The sequence below is a fragment of the Physeter macrocephalus genome, chromosome 14, assembly GCF_002837175.3.
Source record: "Physeter macrocephalus isolate SW-GA chromosome 14, ASM283717v5, whole genome shotgun sequence".
Classification (NCBI taxonomy): Eukaryota; Metazoa; Chordata; class Mammalia; order Artiodactyla; family Physeteridae; genus Physeter; species Physeter macrocephalus.
This window is the reverse complement of record NC_041227.1, coordinates 76,899,752-76,920,658: the sequence shown is the minus strand read 5'-3', so window position 1 is coordinate 76,920,658 and position 20,907 is coordinate 76,899,752. Positions and strand designations below refer to the sequence as shown.

The window sequence follows — 20,907 nt, the reverse complement described above, 5'->3', positions numbered from 1 at the left end:
ACATCCTACAATGTGGATGAACTTTGAAAACATTATGCTAAGTAAAATCAGCCAGACACAGAAGGACAAATATTGTATGATTCTACTTACATGATATACCTAGAACAGGCAAATTCAGAGAGATGTAAAGTATAAAAGAGGTTACTAGCCAGCGGTTAGGGCTTGGGGGTTGAGAATGGGAAATTACTGTTTAATGGTTACAAAGCTTCTGTTTGGGATGATGAGAAATTCTGGAAATAGGCAGTGGTGACGGTTGCACAACATTGTGAATGTACTTAGTGCCACTGAACTGTACACTTAAGAATGATTAAAATGGTAAATTTTATGTTATGTATAGTTGGCTCAATAAAAAAGGCCCCCAAAAAACCAAATAAACCTCTTATAAAGAGCATTTAGTTGGGTGTTTTTTCATTGTGCAGTTTTTTTAATGTCCGGGTTTTTTAACTTGGTCCTTTTTCCTGTTCATGTTCATTGTAAATGTATCAGTTACTTATGACTTCATAACAAAGTATTCCAAAGTAATTGGCTTAAAACAACAGTGGTTATTATTGCTCACATTTCTGGGAGTTGGCTGGTGGTTCATGGACCGCTCTTGTCTGGGTCCACCCACTCCCGTGGCTGCATGGAGCTGGCAGGTCAGCCGGGCCTGAGTTGCCTCCCTGAGGTCCGGGGCCTCAGCCGAGGCGGCTGCAACAGCTGGGATGTCTTGGACGCTCCCTGCCAGTGGTCTCTTTCCACAGTAGGTTCCATTCAGAAGCTTGCTGACCCGGGCTTCTCCGGAGCACGGTGGTCTTTGGGGTTCCCAGACAGGAGGGGTGCGAGGCCTGGGTTCCGGGTCCTGCATGGTGTCCTCTGTGCCACCCTCTCTTGGGCAAAGGAAGTCCCCGAGCCTCCCACCTTCCTGATCGGAGGAACTGTGCCATATCACAGACTCTTTCTTCAGTCTTACACAGTAAAAATCAATGTTTGGATTTTTTTTTTTTCTCCTGCTCCCATATTTTGCATTTTGTATTTCTAATCGTTTTTCTTTTTAAAATTTCAGCTGTATTGAGATAGAATTGACATATCTAACCGTTTTTCTCTGTTTCTCTGTGTTGTTTTGGGTTTTTTTCTCACTCCAGTTTTTCTTCCTCTTTCTCAGTTTGGGCATTTTGAACTCCATTTCCATTCCTTTGCTGCTTAGCCTAGACATTTTAGTATGGATTCTTAGCTTGCCAGGTCAAAGTTAATTATGCAGGCCCTCCTCCTCAGAACTCTAAGAACTTCAGAGCAAGTTATTTCTCTTCCCATTTCCATGCTAGTGTTGCTGGCTATTTTTTATTCTATGAGACATTATCATCCTGTGTAGTCACTTTTTCTTTAGGTTTCCTTCTGTAAATCTGTGCCCATGATTCCCTCTGGTGTCCCGCCTCTCCCATCTTGGGTCTTTTCTCTTGATTGAAGTTCATTCTTTCAGAATTTCCCTTAATGATGGTGTGCTGGTGGCCAACTCTTGAGTTTTTGTTTGTCTAAAGGGGTATTAAACCCAATCCAAAGAAGGCTGGGAAAAGCATGAGTGTCCCAGGACAAAAAAAGATCACGAAGGAGGATGAGGGGAAGTGACAGGAGGTGACTGCTGAGTGGTCCATGGGGGCCAGGACCTTCCTGTCCCGTAGAAACCCGGCCTCTCAGAGCGCCTCTCTCCCCGCGAGGCACACTCTGTTGTTCCTTGTCCCTGGCAAAAAGGCTGCTGCTGCGGTTTGGCCGCAGTGCTTTAGCGACCTGGAGCCTCCACTGACCTGGCCCCCAGTGTGGCTGACATACTGCTGGCCCTTTGAACTCAGCTTTGTCACCTCACTGAAGGCATACAGTCCTTGGGTGGTGACCAGACCCAGAGGCACAGCTGCCGACGGCCACAGCCTGCCTTTATGTTCTTGGTATAACCATACTGCTTCGTAGTAGCTAGGAACTCGTCCTGCCTTAACATTTTAAGTCACCGGTTTTTGTAGGGTTCCAGGTAGGTATTATTTGTTTGGGTTAAACCACACTCCAGTACAGAGTTCCCATTTAGTGAATTAACGGGACCAGAGGCCAAGCCCATGCTTTCCCAGCATTCTTAGTGTCCTATGACATTGACCAAAACTTTGAAAAACACCATACGATAACAAAAAAGTTAGTATTGATGAGTAACCAAGGTAAAATGAAGGTTAAGTGACATCAGTTTCCATTAGGACTAGGTACCAAAAATATGCATTTGTGAGTCATGGGCATGTGATTGTTTGAAACCCTGTTTTATCACCTATTATCAAATTTGTTAAATTATCACATTTGACATTTAGTGACTAAAACAAGGTGAAGGTTTCTGACCACAGTTCACATCTGTGGAACATTATCTTCCCCTAGGAGAACTGCTGATTAACTTTATGGAAGATCGTGTGTGTGTGTGTGTGTGTGTGTGTGTGTGTGTGTGTGTGTGTGTGCGTGTGCGCGTGTGTAAAATTTGTAAGGGAGTCATTAGGTAATTTATAGCAGTGAACCAAATTACAGCTTCTTGGTGGATTGGAATCTGTTAGGTAAATAGATTATTAATATAATTTGAAAATTAGAAAACACTTTGAGATACCATTTGCTTATGCTTTGATGTCAGTATGTATGATAATCTCCCTTTTTCCATTGATTCTGATTTGCAAAATTTTCTACATTTTGAAATCACTGAAGTGGAGGATTCATCTTATATTTGATGGGATCTTAGATTTCATTAAACATCATAAAGTAATGATTCTCAGTTTCTTATTAATATATTTTTTGCATGCTTTATCCTAGTGGTTAATTTTAGTTTTTAAGTAGTCGTGCTTTTTAGATATCATATACCTTTAATTTATCAGTCTACTATCAAATAATATCACACCACTTCACATCCAGGGGAAGAACCTTGTAACAGTGTACTTTCATTTCTCCACCCCCAGCCTTTGTGCTCTTTTACTTTTATGTGTGTTATCAACCCAACACACTTTGTTATTTTTGCTTTGAACAGTAGCAGTAAATCTTCTAAAGAGATTCACATCATGAGGGGAAAAATGTTTACTCACATAGTTCCCATTTACAGTGTTTTCCGTTCTTCCATGTAGATACAGATTTTCATCTGGTATCTCTCCACCCCCCACCCCACCCCAGGACTTTTTTTTTTTTTTTTTTTAATATACATTTATTTATTTATTTTTGGCTGCACTGGGTCTTAGTTGCTGCATGTAGGCTTTCTCTAGTTGCGACGAGCGGGGACTACTCTTGGTTGTGGTGCATGGGCTTCTCATTGCGGTGGCTTCCCTTGTTGCAGAGCACGGGCTCTTGGCACGCGGGCTCAGTAGTTGTGGGTTGCAGGCGCTAGAGCACAGGCTCAGTAGTTGTGGCGCATGGGCCTAATTGCTCCACGGCATGTGGGATCTTCCCGGACCAGGGCTCGAACCCGTGTCCCCTGCATTGGCAGGTGGATTCCTAACCACTGCGCCACCAGGGAAGTCCCCACCCCAGGACTTTTAAACGTTTCTTATAGTACAGATCAACTAGTGATGAATTCTTTCAAGTTTTTAATGTCTGAAAATGATTTTGTTTCACCTTCCTTTTTGAAAGATACCTGGCAGGGTGTAGAACTGTGTCCATTGTTGTAGTCATTTCAGACAGGAGGGTAAATCTATCCCTGTTACTTTGTCTTGGCTGAAAGCAGAACTTCCCACCTAAGTACTTTAATTAAATTCATACAAATCATGAACCCCAAACACAGACCTCCCACCCACAAGCCTCCATTTGTGAGAAACCAGTGCCTTCTCAAGAAAGTCAGGGGCCTGGGCTAAATTACACAAATTGCTCCTGATTCTTAATCTGAAACCTCTCTGGCAACACCTTTGTACTAAAATGGGGAATTTCTTGACATCCTTCCACATTGCTTTTCCCCTGTGAAAACATTTATATTTGTAGAAACCACACCTGCTGTGTCACGGCTAACTCTCTCCCGTCATTCTGCAGATGAGAAACGGGCCCCAAGTGATGAGGCTTAAGCAAGGCCCTTATCTCTGGAGAATCAGGAAGATCATGATCAACTGCAGTGATTGCACTGAATTTCACCAGCAGGTTCCAGTTAACTTGCTTTAAAAAACAAAAGCTTTTATTGAGGTTGGAAGGAAATTTCTCATCGTATGCCCTTTTGTATGTTTTCAGAGAGAGAGAGAGAGAGTATGTATGTGTGCAATAACCATATCCATGTATAACTTTTTCAATTAAGAAAAATAAACCACTGGATTTCTTAGGAGAAAAAATAAAATCAGCTGTAGACTTTCGTTTCATCTTACCTAACAATGTCAAAGTGACAAAATATAGATGATAAAGTGAACCAAACCTTATTTTTGCCTTCATTGGGAGAAGACTGCTGAGTTGTGGGAAAGGTCTTGATAATTAAGAACACCTTCTCTGAACATGGCTTATCTTCCCATTTTTTTCCTATGGCACTTGCATGCGTGAAATTATCTGTGTGTGAGAGGATTATGTGGCTGCAAAGTTATTTTGAAGGCAGAGAGATGCTGATAGAATTTCACCGAATACCAGCAAAATGCTGGTATTCACCGTACATTCAGGGTGTTGAAAGAAACAGTAGGACATCAAGATATTTAAGTGACAGCTGTACAGAGATTGGTCCTGAGTATTTCATTGTATACTTGTATTCTTTTTATTTATTCTTTTAAATGTGCCAGGAAACAGTCCATTATTTTTCATTAATACTTTAACCAAATACCCTGAAAAGGTGCTACTGGCCATTTATACTTGAAACTTTTTTTTTAACTTATGAAAAATTCCAGGACTTCCCTCGTGGTGCAGTGGTTAAGAATCTGCCTGCCAATGCAGGGGACACGGGTTCGAGCCCTGGTCCGGGAAGATTCCACATGCCGTGGAGCATCTAAGCCCATGCGCCACAACTACTGAGCCTGCGCTCTAGAGCCCGCGCGCCACAACTACTGAAGCCCATGCGCCTAGAGCCCGTGCTCCACAACAAGAGAAGCCACCGCAGTGAGAAGCCCCCGCACAACAACGAAGAGTAGCCCCCGCTCAGTGCAACTAGAGAAAGCCCTCGTGCACAGCAACGAAGACCCAATTCGGCAATCAATCAATCAATCAATTCCAAACCCTTAGAGTATAAAATAGGTAATGAATGCCCATATATCCATCAGAGAGATTTAACACTTATCATTTTGCTTGATCAATTTTTTGCTGAACTATTTCAAAATAAAGTCCAGATGTAATAATATTGCAGCTCCTAAATTCTACAGTATGAATAAAGACTTTTTTTTTTTTTTAACATAATCACAATATCGTTATCCCACCTTACAGAATTTGTCTTTCTTTTAGACGTGCAAATTCTGGTCAGAATTACGGGTAAAGTAAATGGTCAGTACTTTATTTAACTCTTTAGGGCCTTAAAGGGATAGGAAAAGATGGGCATTACTGAGAGAAAATCAAGGAAATCCATTAAAGATCATGATTCATGAGTTGAATCATTCTGGTGTTTAGATTCACTTAAAATGTACCTTCACTGTTATCAGCCAGCCCTACTCATCATAAGGGTTGGAGGGGAGAAAACTGGAGGTGGGTTTTCTTAAACCAAAGTCTATTGATGATTGAACTAGAGTGGCACCCTTTCAGACTCTTGTTTTCATATAGCTACATAGGAGAACTCAGCAGAACTTTTTTTTTTTTTTTTTAAATGAGGCCCCTTTGGGGAGCCCAGTCCACACTGGACAGACTCGATTTGACTCTTTGGGTGCATTTATTTTTTTCGTAACAGGATAGTGTCAACCAACCGGTTAGTTTTTGATTTCTCTCTGTATTACAGTAAGGTGCTTGCTTGCTGGGAAGAGTAATTCCTTGGGAGGTTCAAGAATTGCACACTTGCTTCTTTATTTTACTGTGGCATTTGATGTTGTTGGGTTTTTCCCTCTTGAACTTCTCTCCTCTTGGTTTTGGATGCATCATTCTCTGCTGGTTCTCACATTTTCTCTTGATCTGGGTCTCCCCACCCCACCCCACCCCACCCCACCCCATGCATGAATAAGAAGCCTCTGGAAGCCGCTAGCAGCAGCTTTACGATGAAGCTGACACTTTGGACTATAGAATGGAAAGACTGGGCCCCTGATGACACTCTTGAGCTGCTGGGCCTGCCCGTAGCATACTCTGGGACCTTGTGGATCTTTGGGTTTATCCTACTTGGAGTTCAAGCACCTGGGATGTGTATATTCATGTCTTTTATCAAATATGGAACATTTTAGCCAGTAGTTCTTCAAATATTCTTTCTCTATCGCCAGGGAGAATCATTAGACGTCTCTTGGCTTCAGTTTTCTCAGTTATAAAATTAGGATAATAATGGCTGCTCTCAAAGTTATTTGGCAGTGGCAGGGGTGGGTGTTTGGTGGTGTGGTATAATTTCCTACTCTGAATTTATAAACACATTTTCTATTTTTCTTCCTAAGGAATTGTGTAATATTTATTGCCTTTTGAATTTAAGCCTTTATTCTACTTGGAACCAATTAAAAATATGATGATAACCAGGAATTCAATTTCATTTTTTTACATGGAGATAACTGATATAGCACGTAACATACATAGAAGAGTCTGCCCTGTCTCTTTGAGCTGCAATGTCAGTTGTGTTGTAAATCAAGTTTCTGTGAGTCTGTGTGTATTTTTCTGGCTACTGTCTTCTGGTTCATCAGTCCATTTGTCTGTCTCTGCACCATGATCACATTATCTTAATTTGTTTGTAGAAGCTCTACATGTTCTCTTGCTGTTTACTCAGATTCTTAATCTTTTGTTCCTTTAAACAGATTAATGAAATAGAAATTAAACACACGGTAGAGGATTATTAAAAGCTGTATCTCTGAAAAGCTTAATGAGATAAAAGCCAATTCTAGCACAAAGAAAAGAGAATATAGACATAGTAGGAATGGAAAATACTGCAGAGGTTAATCATTAATGCAAGGATATTATGAACAACCCTGTCAATGAAAATTAAATGTCCATGTACCAGCCAGCCTTTACCCACTGCATTGACGTTCCCTAATATCATTCTGGAATGTATTTCCTCACAAGCCAACCTTCTCAGAAGGAACTACTATCAAGAATGTGGTGTTGAGGGACTTCCCTGGTGGCACAGTGGTTAAGGATCCACCTAACCTTCTCAGAAGGAACTACTATCAAGAATGTGGTGTTGAGGGACTTCCCTGGTGACACAGTGGTTAAGGATCCACCTGCCAATGCAGGGGACGTGGGTTCGATCCCTGGTCGGGGAACTAAGATCCCACATGCCGTGGAGCAGCTAAGCTCGCGTGCCACAACTAGCGAGCCCGTGTGCCACAACTACAGAGCCCACATGCTCTGGAGCCCGCACGCCACAGCTAAGATCCAACGCAGCCAAAAGTAAATAAATATTAAAAAAAAAAAACCAAAACTGCCATTAAAAAAAAAAGGAATGTGGTGTTGATCATTTCTGTGCATTTATTTATGCTCTGTGTATGTATATGTCACCCCTCTGTGGAAGGTGTCACGTACAGTGTATGTCTTCAGCCTGCTTTTATCGTCTTTTCATTTGTGGGTTTCATCTGTGTTGGAAGACTGGGTTCAGCCATTGTTAATTTAGTTACCTGTTTCATAAATATACCACTAATAAGATACCACAGTTTCTTATTAGTGGAAACTTAGGTTGTTTTTCTATTAAAACAATGCTGCTACGAATGTCTTACATGTGGTCTGTAAGCGAGGGTTCCTTGGGATAATAACCAGAAGTTGGCAAATTGGTCTCTGGAGTAGCTGTTGTTTACTTGTTTAACTTGATTTTTTTTTCTTTCAGTGCCTGAAGACCTCTCATTGGAAGAGAGGGAAGAACTTTTAGACATTCGTCGAAGAAAAAAGGAGCTTATTGATGACATCGAGGTAAAAAAAATGTCTTTTAGTTTTTGCTCTTAGGTAAAATTGTAAATCAAGTCATTTGCAGAGATGTGGACGGACCCAGATACCGTCATACAGAGTGAAGTAAGTCAGAAAGAGAAAGACAAATATCGTATATTAACGCATGTATGTGGAATCTAGAAAAATGGTGCAGATGATCTTATGGGCAAAGCAGGAAATAGAGACACAAACGTAGAGAACAAACATATGGATACCAAGGGGGAAAGGGCGGGGGGTTGGATGAATTGGGAAATTGGGATTGACATATATACACTACTATAAAACAGATAACTAATGAGAGCCTACTGTAGAGCACAGGGAGCTCTACTTGGTGCCCTGTGATGACCTAGATGGGAAGGAAATCCAAAAAAGAGGGGATAGATGTACATGCATGGCTGATTGACTTTGATGTACAGCAGAAACTGACATAGCAGTATAAAGCAACTATACTCCAATTAAAAAAAAAAATGGATAAACAACAAGGTCCTACTGTAGAGCACAGGGAGCTATATTCAATATCCTGTGATAAACCATCATGGAAAAGAATATGAAAAAGACTATATATAATATGTGTGTGTGTGTAGCTGAATCACTTTGCTGTACAGCAGAAATTAACACAACATTGTAAATCAACTATACTTCAATAAAATAAATTTTTAAAAAAAATTGTAAATCAAGTAGCTTCATGAAAATGTAGAAAAGTGGGTATTTAGTATGCATTTATCTGAACCATACGGAGAGGCAGAGCGTAAGAGTTACCCAGGCTGGTGAAGCAGAGCTCGTGCTCACGGGGCGGCGTGGACGCATTGGAAGAGAAGTCATGCCTGGAGTCACGGGCGAGCGACACGTGTGACTCCGCAGTCACGAAGGGCGTCTTCACACGGCAGTGGCGCCTGCACATGTACTGCTCGCCGAAGTCTATGGCGAGACCCCGCTTCGTCTACCAGGGTCCCTGGCATGCTGCCTGGCACATTGTTGGCACTCAGGTGTCTTTTGAATAATGGACTAAACATATATTGAGTTCTAGCTGTGCACCGAGCGCCTCCTAGCTGGTGGGAGTAGAGTGACAGACAAAACACAGAGAGCCAACCGTTGCACTTTCCACACTTGTGTGCTCAGAGGACAGACAGGGTGGAGGGGGTCCCGTGGGAGACTCAGGGGTCAAGCCACAGTCTCAGAGTCGGAGCGTGCGTAACAGTTGCAGAAACGATACAGAGGGGCAGCGCTCGCGGCTCCCGTCTGGGGCTTCCTCGGGAAGTCGATGGCACGTGCGGCTGCTCCCTGCGAAGCTTCCTAACCGCGGTCCCGCCAAAGTCAGTGCGGCTTCCCCGGCCACTTGCTGCGGAACCGAGCCATGTCCAGACAGTAGCTCCTTTCTAGGGGCTCACAGTTTGAGCCTGAAGTGTCTTGGCACCTGAGATCATAGGGTCTGAATAAAAATCTCTTTGTATTTGAGAGATAATTCATGAAACCTTTTCTTCTAAGGTTACCCGTCATTCTCAGAAAAATCCGATAACCCAGAATGTGTGCTTTGGTTGAAGAATAAGAACATATTGTAAGGCTACCGTTCCGATTTGGACGTTAGTAATAATAGTGCCCGTGGAGCCTTGCGTAGCTCCAGCGACCTCACTTCCGAGTTGAGGACGCCGAGGCCCGGGAGGTCAGAGCCGTCTCAGCCAGTAAGTGGTGGGGAGTCTGTCCCTTCTGGGGTCCTTGGCCTGTCTGAGGGCCCCAGGCAAGATCGTTGTCACCTCCTGGGCTCTGTCCACGGTGCCTCGTCTCACGTAAAGTGACAGAAATCATCCTGAGACGGTGGTTGGAGGCCCGATACTGACCTGACTGAGTTTAAGCCTCGCCCCAGGTCTTCCCAAGAAGTCAGGTGCCGGCGAAGGCAGGGGGCGTGTGTGGGTCACGTATAACGGGACTCATTGCTTTCCTTTTGCTGTTTGTATCTTTTTACACCTGTGATGTTCTCCCCAGGGTCCCTTCTTGATTTTACACACAAACACTCCAGAATCTGCCTGCAGGACCTCTCTGCTCTTGTTCTGATGGGAGGTGGACAGACAGTAATTTTGTTTGCTCTTGAGTCAGGGTGGCTCTGACTGCGAGACTCTCTGTGTCCATAAGCAGTGCTGGTTTCTCCATACCTGTGATGTCCCGATGAGACCTGAGGGGACCTTGCACCTGGGGGGCTAAAAGGTCTCTGAAGGTGGAGACCCCCTCTCACCCCCACAACGCTTTCTTTCTTTCTTTCTTTCTTTCTCGACAGAGGCTGAAATATGAAATCGCGGAAGTGATGACGGAGATCGACAACCTCACGTCCGTGGAGGAGAGGTGAGCAGCTGTGGTGGCCGCGGCGGAGCGGGCTTTGGGGCTGGGCGGGCGGGAGCCTGTTGGGGCCTGGTCCTCCTTCTCCGCCCCCTCACCTTCCCTGCTTCTCGCACTCCCCGGGCTCCGCCCCTCCCCACGTGGTCCAGTTCACGGTCAGGCCTTGTAGTTGAGGAAGCCGCGCAGGCCCCTCAGAATACCCTGCAGAGATGTGACCTTTCTGTGTAACGAGGAGCTCTGCTTTTGCTGAACAGGTTAGCAACTGTGAAAGAAAAGAGCTGCAGTGGCCGTACATCTGCTGCTTCCACCTGGGCAGGGGGGCCTGGGGGGCCTGTGCCCTTTTCTTCCCCGAGTTGTCCTCTCGGGAGGGGATGTGAGCTCCCGGTGCTTTGTGCAAACGTCTCCAGTAACGACTTCTTAATTCGTTCAAACGCACAGCAAAACTACTCAGAGGAACAAGCAGATAGCCATGGGAAGGAAGAAATTCAACATGGATCCCAAAAAGGTAAGAGGACATCTTCAGTTTTCTGGCCTGTGAGAGACTGATGGATGGATGGATTGATCGATTTTAAAGACCTGCTCCCTCTTGGACAAGGGTGGGCGTATACCTCATAAAGACGCCGAGCTGATGTTCAGTTTTACCACAGAGGGGGCTGCTGGGGAACGGGGGCAGCACAAGTCCCTGGACCAGAAGGCCTTTCTTTGGGAGGTTCCGAGTCGGGGCTGGCCTCATGGGAGCTGCCCGACCTCAGTCAGGCCCCTTGGCTCCCCCAGGCCGAGCTTTTTGCCGGCCCTCAGGAGCCCCAGGCCAGGGAGTCGCATGGCCCATGGGGCAGAGATGGTAGATTTTATGGTCTAGGGGGTTAAAAGGTTCAAGGGAGAGGTCTTCCTTCCCTTCATTTACCTTAAAAAGAAGACATCTCTCTGAAAGACCAAGCGACTCCAGATTTAAGCAAATATCTTGGTCTTTCCTCAAGTTGGATTTTTCTAGGAAAGCACCCCCCAAGAAATGAAACCTGCAACATGTAGCATCTTGTTTTTGAGATTTGAGCTAAAGGACCTATTAGCTGAACCTATAAAGCTTTGTGGGACACGTGGCTCAGTCGTAACATCGTTTTGGTTTTGAGAAGAGTGGACCTGATCAGCCGCTAAGGTTCATGGTCTAGGAGAGGAGAGGAGAGACGTGTCCACAGAGAGGTGGCCTCAGGCCCTCCCTGCCGGTGACTTCATTCCTCCTCACTGTTTTTTTGTTGTTGTTTGTTTGTACCAGATCTTAGTTGCGGCAGGTGGGCTCCTTAGTTGTGGCATGCGAACTCTTAGTTGCGGCATGCATGTGGGATCTAGTCCCCTGACCAGGGATCGAACCCTGGTTCGACCGGGCCCCCTGCATCGGGAGTGTGGAGTCTTATCCGCTGCTCCACCAGGGACGCCCCTCGCTGGTCACTGGGCTTTAGTTGGTGTTCACTTCTAACGTCTTCCTCGTTTTTCCTGGCATCTCTGCACTAGTTATTTAATTATTTGTTCATTCGGCAAATGTTTGCTGATGGCTGGAATTACACTGCGCAAGGCCTCAGGTCTGTAAATTTACATCTGTAGGTGCAAGCACAGTTTGCAGATGTTATTTAAAGATATATGTACCACTTTTCCCTATGCAAGCTTTGCAGATTTGGGTTTTGTCAAGATATTAGCAGGGCTGCAGCACAAGAGGGTCTCTGTTTAACTCGGGTACTCTGGCCACTGTGAGAGTTTTCCTGTTGCTTCCTAATTCTCTGCTTACAGGGTATAAATCAACTCCAGATCGTCAGTGAGAACAATTCAATTTGTGAATTTGGTAACGACTTGATATTTGGGGTTAGTAACAGACTTTTTTTTTTTTAGAGGTTGAGTTTATAGAGTAGAATTATCAGCAGATGTAATAAGCATTGGAAGCATCTCAGGAGACAGACGGTCTAACAAGAGGAAGTTTTAAACACTGGGCCTTAAATTTTCAAGTGCAGCACAGGGTAGCACGTCATTCGGTTCATGGAGAGATTCAGATCTTCTCTCGAAACAGACAAATAAGTACTTGCTTTGAGTGGTGCCTGAAGTCCTCACCGTCAGGGTCCTGCCTGTCGTCTTATTTTACATACACTGTGCGTCAGATTTACAACAATAATGGCTAACGTTTATTGAGAAGGAACTCTTGTCAGTCGCTGTGCTAAGGAAGCGTGTGGCCTGGTAGACGTTTGTCCCTACAGCGACCTCCTGAGGTCGGCTCCGTCTTCATTCCTGTGTCACAGCTGCGGAGCAGCCAGGGGCACAGAACCCGACTCTGAGACCCATGCCTGTAACTGTGGTGCTTCCCGGGCTCTGGCGGGCTCTGGGGTTGGTTCGTAGGTGGCCTTGAGCCCAGCCTCGGTGGCCCAGGCCCCTGGCCAGCCCTGTGGCGTCTGCTGACCCGTCTCGGACTTGGGTGTTTCATCTGCTGTGCCTGGGCTGCGGCAAACTGCACCGCAGGCTTCGTTTTGTGTTACTGTTCACCTGAAAGAGTTTTTTTGAAATATTAATTCTTGGTTCCATTTGACAACTTACTTGTAATTATGTTGTGTGATAAAAGCACTTGACACATTTAGTCTGCAAGTTTGCTTTTTCTGGGAATAATTATCAAAATTCTCTGGTTTTGTAGACTTGGTTTCAACACTTGTAGTCAACGCCATCCGCCATAACAAAATACTGTACACTGGGTGCCTTAAGCCCCACAGATTAATTTTTCTCACAGTTCTGGAGGCTGGACGTCCAAGATTATGGTGAGGTTCTGGTGAGGACCCTCTCCCTGGCTTGCAGATGGCTGTCCGGTTGCTGTGTCCTCACATGGCAGAGAGGGGGCAGGCTCTCTGGCATCTCTGCTTATAAGGACACTGATCCCATCAGACCAGGGCTCTGCCCAAATGACCTCATCGAACCCAAATCACCTCCCAAAGGGCGCACCTCCTACTACCATCATATGGGGGATTAGGACTTCAACATAGGAATTTTCAGGGGATACACGCATTCAGTCTGTAACAGCACTGGATGATCTCACAATTCAGACTTGTATCTCCGCCGTGGCCCAGGCCCCTATTAAACCATGTGATGTTGTGAAACATGAGGCTCTTGTCAGAGTGAATTCGTTCTTTCAGGCCAGGAGGAAGATTTAAGTCCCAGAGCGATAACACACTGAGCAAGGAGCTCTGGCTTGTTAGGGTACATGGATACCTGGGAGTAGCACTTGGGTTTATAAATACAGAAGAGAGACAGTTGATGAGATCAAGGAAGCTGAAAACACTCGGCCGACTCTCCCTTTTATTCCCACCTTCCTGGAAGTGCCTTTAAAAACATAATACATAAAAGTGCAACACGCAGGAGTGGACTCGGTGGCCTAGAAATTGAGGAATCCCTTAAAGACACAAGCAGAATTGCCCAAAGCACGAGTAAGGGAGAGGAGGCTGTAGGAAGGGGAGCAGCATCAGGGCCCCTGCCTGCTCGGAGGCAGGTGTGGGTGTCGGACCATCGCATCCCGGGCGTGGGCATCTAGACCCTTCCCCTCGTGTCGAGCGGTGGAGTGTGCCCCCAGGCGGGAGAAGCCAGGGGCACGCTCAGTCCGTGAAAAGGGGGCCACATCTTTGGGGGCTGCCATCACTAAGGGGGAAACACCCACTGACGGAGACCAGCTGCCGAGCCCTCACCCCCACCCTTCCCGCGTAACCCACCCCTCTGCTAAATCCCTGGAGGCAGCTGCCACGAAGGTGGGAAACAGACTGCATTCCAGCTCCCGGAGCATCCTCCTTGTGAATTTGAACAGCCAACCAGGAACCAGCTAAGTGGGAGGAAACAGACACCACGAAAGAGACATGGACTCAACCAACAGAAATGAACCAGCTCTGGAGGAAGCAGACCTCATAGAAACAACAGAAGGAAACATTAAAAGTAGGATATTCATATACATATGTTTGTATTTTATATAAATCTCATCAAAGAGACGTGATAGGATGTTGCTTATCCATGATACAGAAATGGGGAGTTGGGGGAAAGATCCTTGGAAGTGAAAACAGCGTCAGGTAAAAACTGAAGGGCTGGGCTGGTACCCACAGAGGACCCGGCTGCAGATTGATTCTTGAGCCGAAGGTGGAGTTGGGTGATTCTCGCCTTAGCTGCGCGTGGAACTACAAGGGGACATGGATGACAGGCCCGGCAGCTCAAAGGTTGCTTAATAGAAGTCCCCAAAGGCGAGAAAAGAAAATGGAGTGGGGACTTCCCTGGTGGCGCAATGGTTAAAAATCCACCTGCCAGGGCTTCCCTGGTGGCGCAGTGGTTGAGAATCCGCCTGCCAATGCAGGGGACACGGGTTTGATCCCTGGCCCGGGAAGATCCCACATGCCGCGGAGCAGCTAAGCTCGTGAGCCACAACTACTGAGCCCGCGTTCCGCAGCTACTGAAGCCCGCTCGCCTAGAGCCCATGCTGCACAATGAGAGAAGCCACTGCAATGAGAAACCCGTGCACCGCAACGAAGAGTAGCCCCCACTCGCCGCAACTAGAGAAAGCCCGCGTGCACTAATGAAGACCCAACACAGCCAAAAATTAAAATTAAAAAAAAAAAAAAAAAAAGAATCCGGCTGCCAATGCAGGGGACATGGGTTGGAGCCCTGGTCTGGGAAGATCCCACATGCCGCGAAGCAACTAAGCCTGTGAGCCACAACTACTGAGCCTGCGCTCTAGAGCCCCTGAGCCACAACTACTGAGCCTGCGAGCCACAACTACTGAGCCCGTGTGCCACAGCTACTGAGGCCCGCGTGCCTAGAGCCCATGCTCCGCAACAAGAGAAGCCACCACAATGAGAAGCCCGTACACCTCAACCAAGAGCAGCCCCCGCTCGCCGCAACTAGAGAAAGCCCGCGCGCAGCAACGAAGACCCAGAGCAGCCAAATAAATAAATTTAAAAGATAATAGTAAAAAAAAATAGATTAAAAAAACCTTAAAAAAAAAAAAAGGAACTGGAGTGGAGGAAATATTTCAAAAAAATATTGGAATATTTCAGAACTAGATTAAGATCAAATCCTCAAATTCAAAGGACTCACCAAATGCCAAGCAGGATACATTTCTTAAAGACCTGTGTGCATAGATACATTGAGTAAGATATCAGGAAACCTGTGGATTAAGAGAAGTGTATGAAATTTCCAGGAAGGAAAGAGCAGATTCTCTAAGAAGAAACAAAATCACAGCAAGCTCAGCAGCAGCAGCACCGAATCAAGGACAATAGGGAAATCATGTTTTCTGAAGTCTGGGGAAAAGTGATTTAAATTAACCACTAAGACCTTCTCTGAGCGCCAGAAATGGAGTAGTTGGAGTAGTACATCTCTAATCCAGAGGTGAGCCCAAGGGTGAGATGCAGGATTGAAAAAAAGAAGAGCAGAGAGACTAGAAGAACTTACAGTTACGTCTACATAGTGATTGTTGTAAGAATACTTTTAAAGTTAAGTCCCAGATTATCTCAGTATGTAAGTAGCAAGAAGGAAAGGAAGGAAATTAAAAGCTGGCTAAGGTTTTCTTCTTTTTTTTTTCATTCTTATTTTATTTATTTATTTTTGGCTGCGTTGGGTCTTCATTGCTGCGTGCGGGCTTTTCTCTAGTTGCGGCGAGCGGGGGCTACTCTTCGTTGCGGTGCGCGGGCTTCTCATTGCGGTGGCTTCTCTTGTTGCGGAGCACGGGCTCTAGGCACGCGGCCTTCAGTAGTTGCAGCACGCGGGCTCGGCGGTTGTGGCACACGGGCTTAGCTGTTCCGAGGCATGCGGGATCTTCCCAGACCAGGGACGGAACCCGTGTCCCCTGCGTTGGCAGGCGCCACCAGGGAAGGCCCTGGCTAAGGTTTTCTGGATGTTGGTAGATGAATATAGGGTTAAAAGTTTGTTAAAATTAGGAGTCGCCACTAAAAATAGCAATAGAATAGGACCTCTGAGTTATTAGTGTTTACGTAATGTATTCGTTTTCTAGGGCTGCCGTAACAAGCTGCCACAACCTTGGTGGCTTCAATCAACAGAAGTTCATTCTCTCGCAGTTCGGAGCCCGGGAGCCCGGAATCCAGGTGTGGGTGGGGCCCGTTCCTTCCGGAGGCTCCAGGGGAGCCTCTGCTGCAGCGTCTCTCGCAGCTCCCGGGGCTGCCAGCATCCTTGCCCGTGGCTGCATCCCTCCCGGAGTGTGACGCCTCCTCCTCTCTGGACAGGGGTGCGTGTCCTCAGGCCGAGAGCAGGCCTCTTCCTCTGCTCTGTCTCCTCATCCCCTCCCAGGTGCAGCCGGCCCCTTTCTTCGCAGCTGCTCTCTCTGCCTGTGGCCTGGGCTCACGCCAGTGGCTCCGTGTTTTCCATGACCAGGGAGGGCCTCTGTCTCTTGCACAGGGAGCTCAGGCTTCCCTCGGGGCCTCCTCTGCCTGCCTTATGTGACGTTTAAGCACAGAAGGGATCCCCTTCTGGGAAGGCAGAAGGCTGAGCCTGTCTGCCTTCCCAGATCCTGGGAGGTGGTTAGATGGCACTTCCTCTGGGAGAAGTTTCCGAGTGATTGGGGAGCGTTGGGCTTTAGAGCAGGTCGTGTGCGCCTGGAAGAATCCAGGAAAGCCTCATCCGCAGCCCGTTCAGTTCTGGGGGGCATAGGCTGACGGGGTTGCCGGGGCCCCTTGGCCGCAGAGATTGCCGGTCGGATGACTCTGCAGACAGCCGGCAGGGTGGGGAGAGAGCAGGGTCGGAAGCATGCAAGACCCTCTTGCAGTCGCGGCCCTGCGGAGGACACACAGCCAAGCAGCATCCGCAGAAGGGAGGCTGGCCGCTGGGCCACCACCCTCACTGGCATCACAGCTGAAGTGGTCACGAAAGACCAGGCCAGAACTGTCACCCCGATGTGAGCCTCGATCCCCCAGGGAGCCTCTGCTTCTGCCGGTCCCTTTGTCCCGGACCTCGGGCTCCTAGGAGGCCCTCTCCCCTGCCCTACAGTGTTGGGAGCGGCAGTCTCCTGTCTCCACCCACAGCCAGCCCGTGAGTCCTCATGACAAGGACTCCAAGGGCTCCCGTGAGCCAGCTGGGGGCAGCTCTGCCTCTGGCCTCTTGGCAGGGCTTTTAGGTCAGACTCGGAACCTCTGCCCAGCGCTCACAGAGCCCTGAGGGCATCCCCAGCCCTGCAGTCTCCCCTCGCCTTGCTCCATGGGCACCTGGGCGTGGCATCGTGTCCCCTGAGTAAGTAGCGCCAGCACCGCCCTTGTCCAAGGCCTTGTTTTCCGGAATTTGGGTGAGGACAGTTGCACACCTAGGATCAGAGTGCTTTGTCCCAGTGTGTGTGTGTCTTCAGATTTGGAAGATGATACCCAGGTGGCTGTACCCACTTAAGCTCCTACCAGAAATATAGGGCAGTTAATTTAAGATTGTCAGACTTACTGTTTTTTTTGGTAAACTTTTTTTTTTTTTTTTGAAGAATAACATGGTGCACAAATTTTAAATGTACAGCTTGAAGAATTTTAACAAATTTAAATACTCATGTAACCACAACCCAGAACAAGACGCAGCTGTGGAACATTGCAGGGCACCTTCCTGGCATCTCTTCCCGGGGAATGAATTCTGTGCTGTCAGCATAGATGAGTGTTGCCTTTTTAAAAATTTACGTAGGTGGAATTAAAATATGCTGAGTCCTTTTATCCGTGTCACGTCTGCAGATTCATCTGTGCTATTGTTTATTCCATCTTGTGCTATAGTCTTCCATCATGGGAATGTGCTACAATGTACTTGTTGGTTCTCTTACTGACCCACTGTTGGGTTGTTTCCAGTTTTTAGAAATTCTGAATGAGGCTACTGTGGACATTCATGTGTTTAAAAAAATTAATAGACTCTTCAGATGGATTCATGGGGCATGAGGGATCCCTGGTCTTGGGCCCTTAGGCTGTTAGCTGCATTTGTAGAAACAGCTTCTGGGCAGAACTCTTCCCTTACAAGCTTTCCAACATGTATTTTGAAACCAGCTCAGAAGCTCTGCTCGAGGTAAATTTTTGCTATTATTAGGGCTTCCCGTGAGACAGAACCGATAGTTTGGGCCCAGCAGCCCCTCTGCAGTCGTTCATAGAGACTGTTGGGCTGGTCTGCGTAGGTCCTTCCATTTGGAAGTGGATTTGACTGCTGTGAGCTCAGTGGCATGGTGACTGGTTACCTGTTCAGCCACAGGTGGCAGCACATCCGTGAAGACAGCTTATGCGGTGGGCTGTCTTCTCACGGCAGAGGTGGCCACAGGGCGTCGAGTGGCTCCCAGGTGGCAGGACTGGGGTCCTGTGTTCTTCCCAGCCTTTCCCTGTATGCCGGCTGCAAGGGCTCCTGCCATCACATCTGCATTCAGGGCAGAAAGGAAGGGGAAGCAGCCGTCAGGTCCCCTTTTATCAGGAAAGGAGCAGCTTTCCTGGGTCCTCCTCACAGACTTCCTCTCTGTCTGTTTGACCAGATCTGCTCACAAGGTCATTTCTGGTTGCAGGGGAGTCTGGGAAGGGGGGCTTGGGATGGGTGTTGGGTTGGTCAACCATGTACGATGTGTTCCTGTCGCACACAGCACAGATCCTTTTCCTGAGCTGGGGAAATTCGGTGTCATTGTTCCTTCTGCCTTAATAATCTCTAATAACACTTAGAACGGTTTGTTCAGTAACTTGTTTGTCTCTTAGCCTGTTCATTTGCCAGTAGGCGTGGAAGTGCTTTTCTCTGATGGGTAAAATGTGTTATGGTGATGTGAGAATCCCATCGTGCTCTTGTATTAGTTTTGCCGTGTCCGAACCAGTAAGGTCGTGACACTAAGTGTATCTGTCTTTGAAACACGAGTCTGGTGACCCTCCTAACCGGTGCTTCCTTCTTACGCTCCTGTTCAGGGAATTCAGTTTCTAATAGAGAACGACCTGCTGCAGTGCTCCCCGGAGGACGTGGCCCAGTTCTTGTATAAAGGGGAAGGCCTGAATAAGACCGTGATCGGGGACTACCTGGGTGAAAGGTGAGTTCAAGGGCAGGGGGCAGCCTGCCCCCCCCGGGCCGACCCTTGCGGCAGGGCCTGTCGCGTGGGCTCTGGGGGTGGCTGTGCTCCCTGAGGCCGAGCGAGTCCAGTGCAGCCACATCCCCCCCGCGCCCTTGTGAGCAGAGAGGGGTGGGTGTCCTGGGGCTGGGCGGGGTCGGTGCTCCTCTGGAATCCTCTGCTCATCCAGGAAACCAGGACAGAACCAAGAATTCCACTGCCCCTCGCTCCTTGCCTTGGAAAGCGTCTTTGGTTGTTTTGCACAGAAATACCCGGATCTCTCAGCTGTCGCCTTTCCCCTGTGAATTGGGGGTATGAGTAAAGGTGGAAGGTTGTTATTTTTTAAACGGAGAGCAGCCAGTCAGGCTTGCTTTCTCGACCTTCTCACTGACTGCTTAGCAGAGGGCAGGGCAGGAGTCCTCAGGCAGCGCATCCCCTGAATGTGTCAGAATAGACTTGGGCAAGGAGCAGACAGCAGTGTTTTTAAACAGAAGGCCAGCAGTCGCTCAACTGGTGTGGTTTCTGTTTCGAGCTTTTCATTAAAAATACTTGATCAAAAGTGAAAAGCAGAACACTTCCCAGCTCACTCTGTGAGGCCAGTGCTACCTGATACCAAAATCAAAGACATCACAATAAAAGAAGTCTACAGACCAATATCATTTATGACTGTAGAAGCAGAAATCCTCAACTAAATACTAGCAAATCAAATCCAGCAATATCGAAGAAGGATTATGCACCAGAACCCTTGAACAACACGGGTTTGAACTGTGCTGGTTGACTCGTATGTGGGTTTTTTTCAGTAGTAAATACTACAGAACTACGTGATCCACGGTTGGTTGAATCTGCAGATGCAGAGCCGTGGAGATGGAACCCCGTATGTAGAGGGCTGTGGAAGTTTACACACATTTTCAACTGAGTGGAGGGTCGGTGCCCCTAACCCCCATGTTGTTCAAGGGTCAACTGTATTCATTATCTTACGAATGCCAGGTTAGTTCAACATACGCAGGTCAGTTATCAATAGATGCCATATCAATAGAATAAAGAGCAAAACCCACACGATCATCCCAGTAGAGTTAGGAAGAGCATTTGACAACATTTACTGCTTCATAATAAGAACACTCAAACTAGGAAAAGAAGGGAACTTCCTCAGCATTGTAGAGGGCACCTGTGAAAAACCCACAACTTCATGCTTTCCCCTTAAGATCAAGACTGTTCTCAGCACTTCCATTCAACTTGGTACTGGCAGTTCGAGCCAAGGCAGTTAGGCAGGAAAATGAAATTAAAGGCATCTAATTTGTAAAGGAAGAATTAAAACCGTTTATATTTGCAGATGACATAATCTGGCATATAGAAAATCCTGGGGAATCACTAACAAACTATTAGAACTAATAATTTCAGTAATGTTGCAAGATATCAGATCAATATACAGTTTCACTCATATGTCTATACAGTAGCAATGAAAATGCTGAAAAGGGTATTATAAGAAAACAGCACCATTTACAGTAGCATTAAAAAGAATAAGACAGGGCTTCCCTGGTGGCGCAGTGGTTGAGAGTCCGCCTGCCGATGCAGGGGACACGGGT

At 46.9% G+C, this 20,907-nt stretch overlaps 1 protein-coding gene across 6 annotated transcripts in view; it reads left to right on the top strand.

The window, feature by feature from the left end:
- The window catches only part of CYTH3 (cytohesin 3), a 100,242-nt gene that overhangs the window by 59,422 nt on the left and 19,913 nt on the right, over positions 1 to 20,907 (top strand). For all 6 annotated transcript variants that reach the window (XM_055090616.1, XM_055090613.1, XM_055090615.1 and 3 more), the window contains exons 2-5: positions 7,865 to 7,947; positions 10,232 to 10,296; positions 10,729 to 10,795; positions 19,188 to 19,306. In XM_055090616.1, coding sequence (XP_054946591.1) covers positions 7,865 to 7,947; positions 10,232 to 10,296; positions 10,729 to 10,795; positions 19,188 to 19,306 — 334 coding nt within the window. The remainder of the gene's footprint in view (positions 1 to 7,864; positions 7,948 to 10,231; positions 10,297 to 10,728; positions 10,796 to 19,187; positions 19,307 to 20,907) is intronic.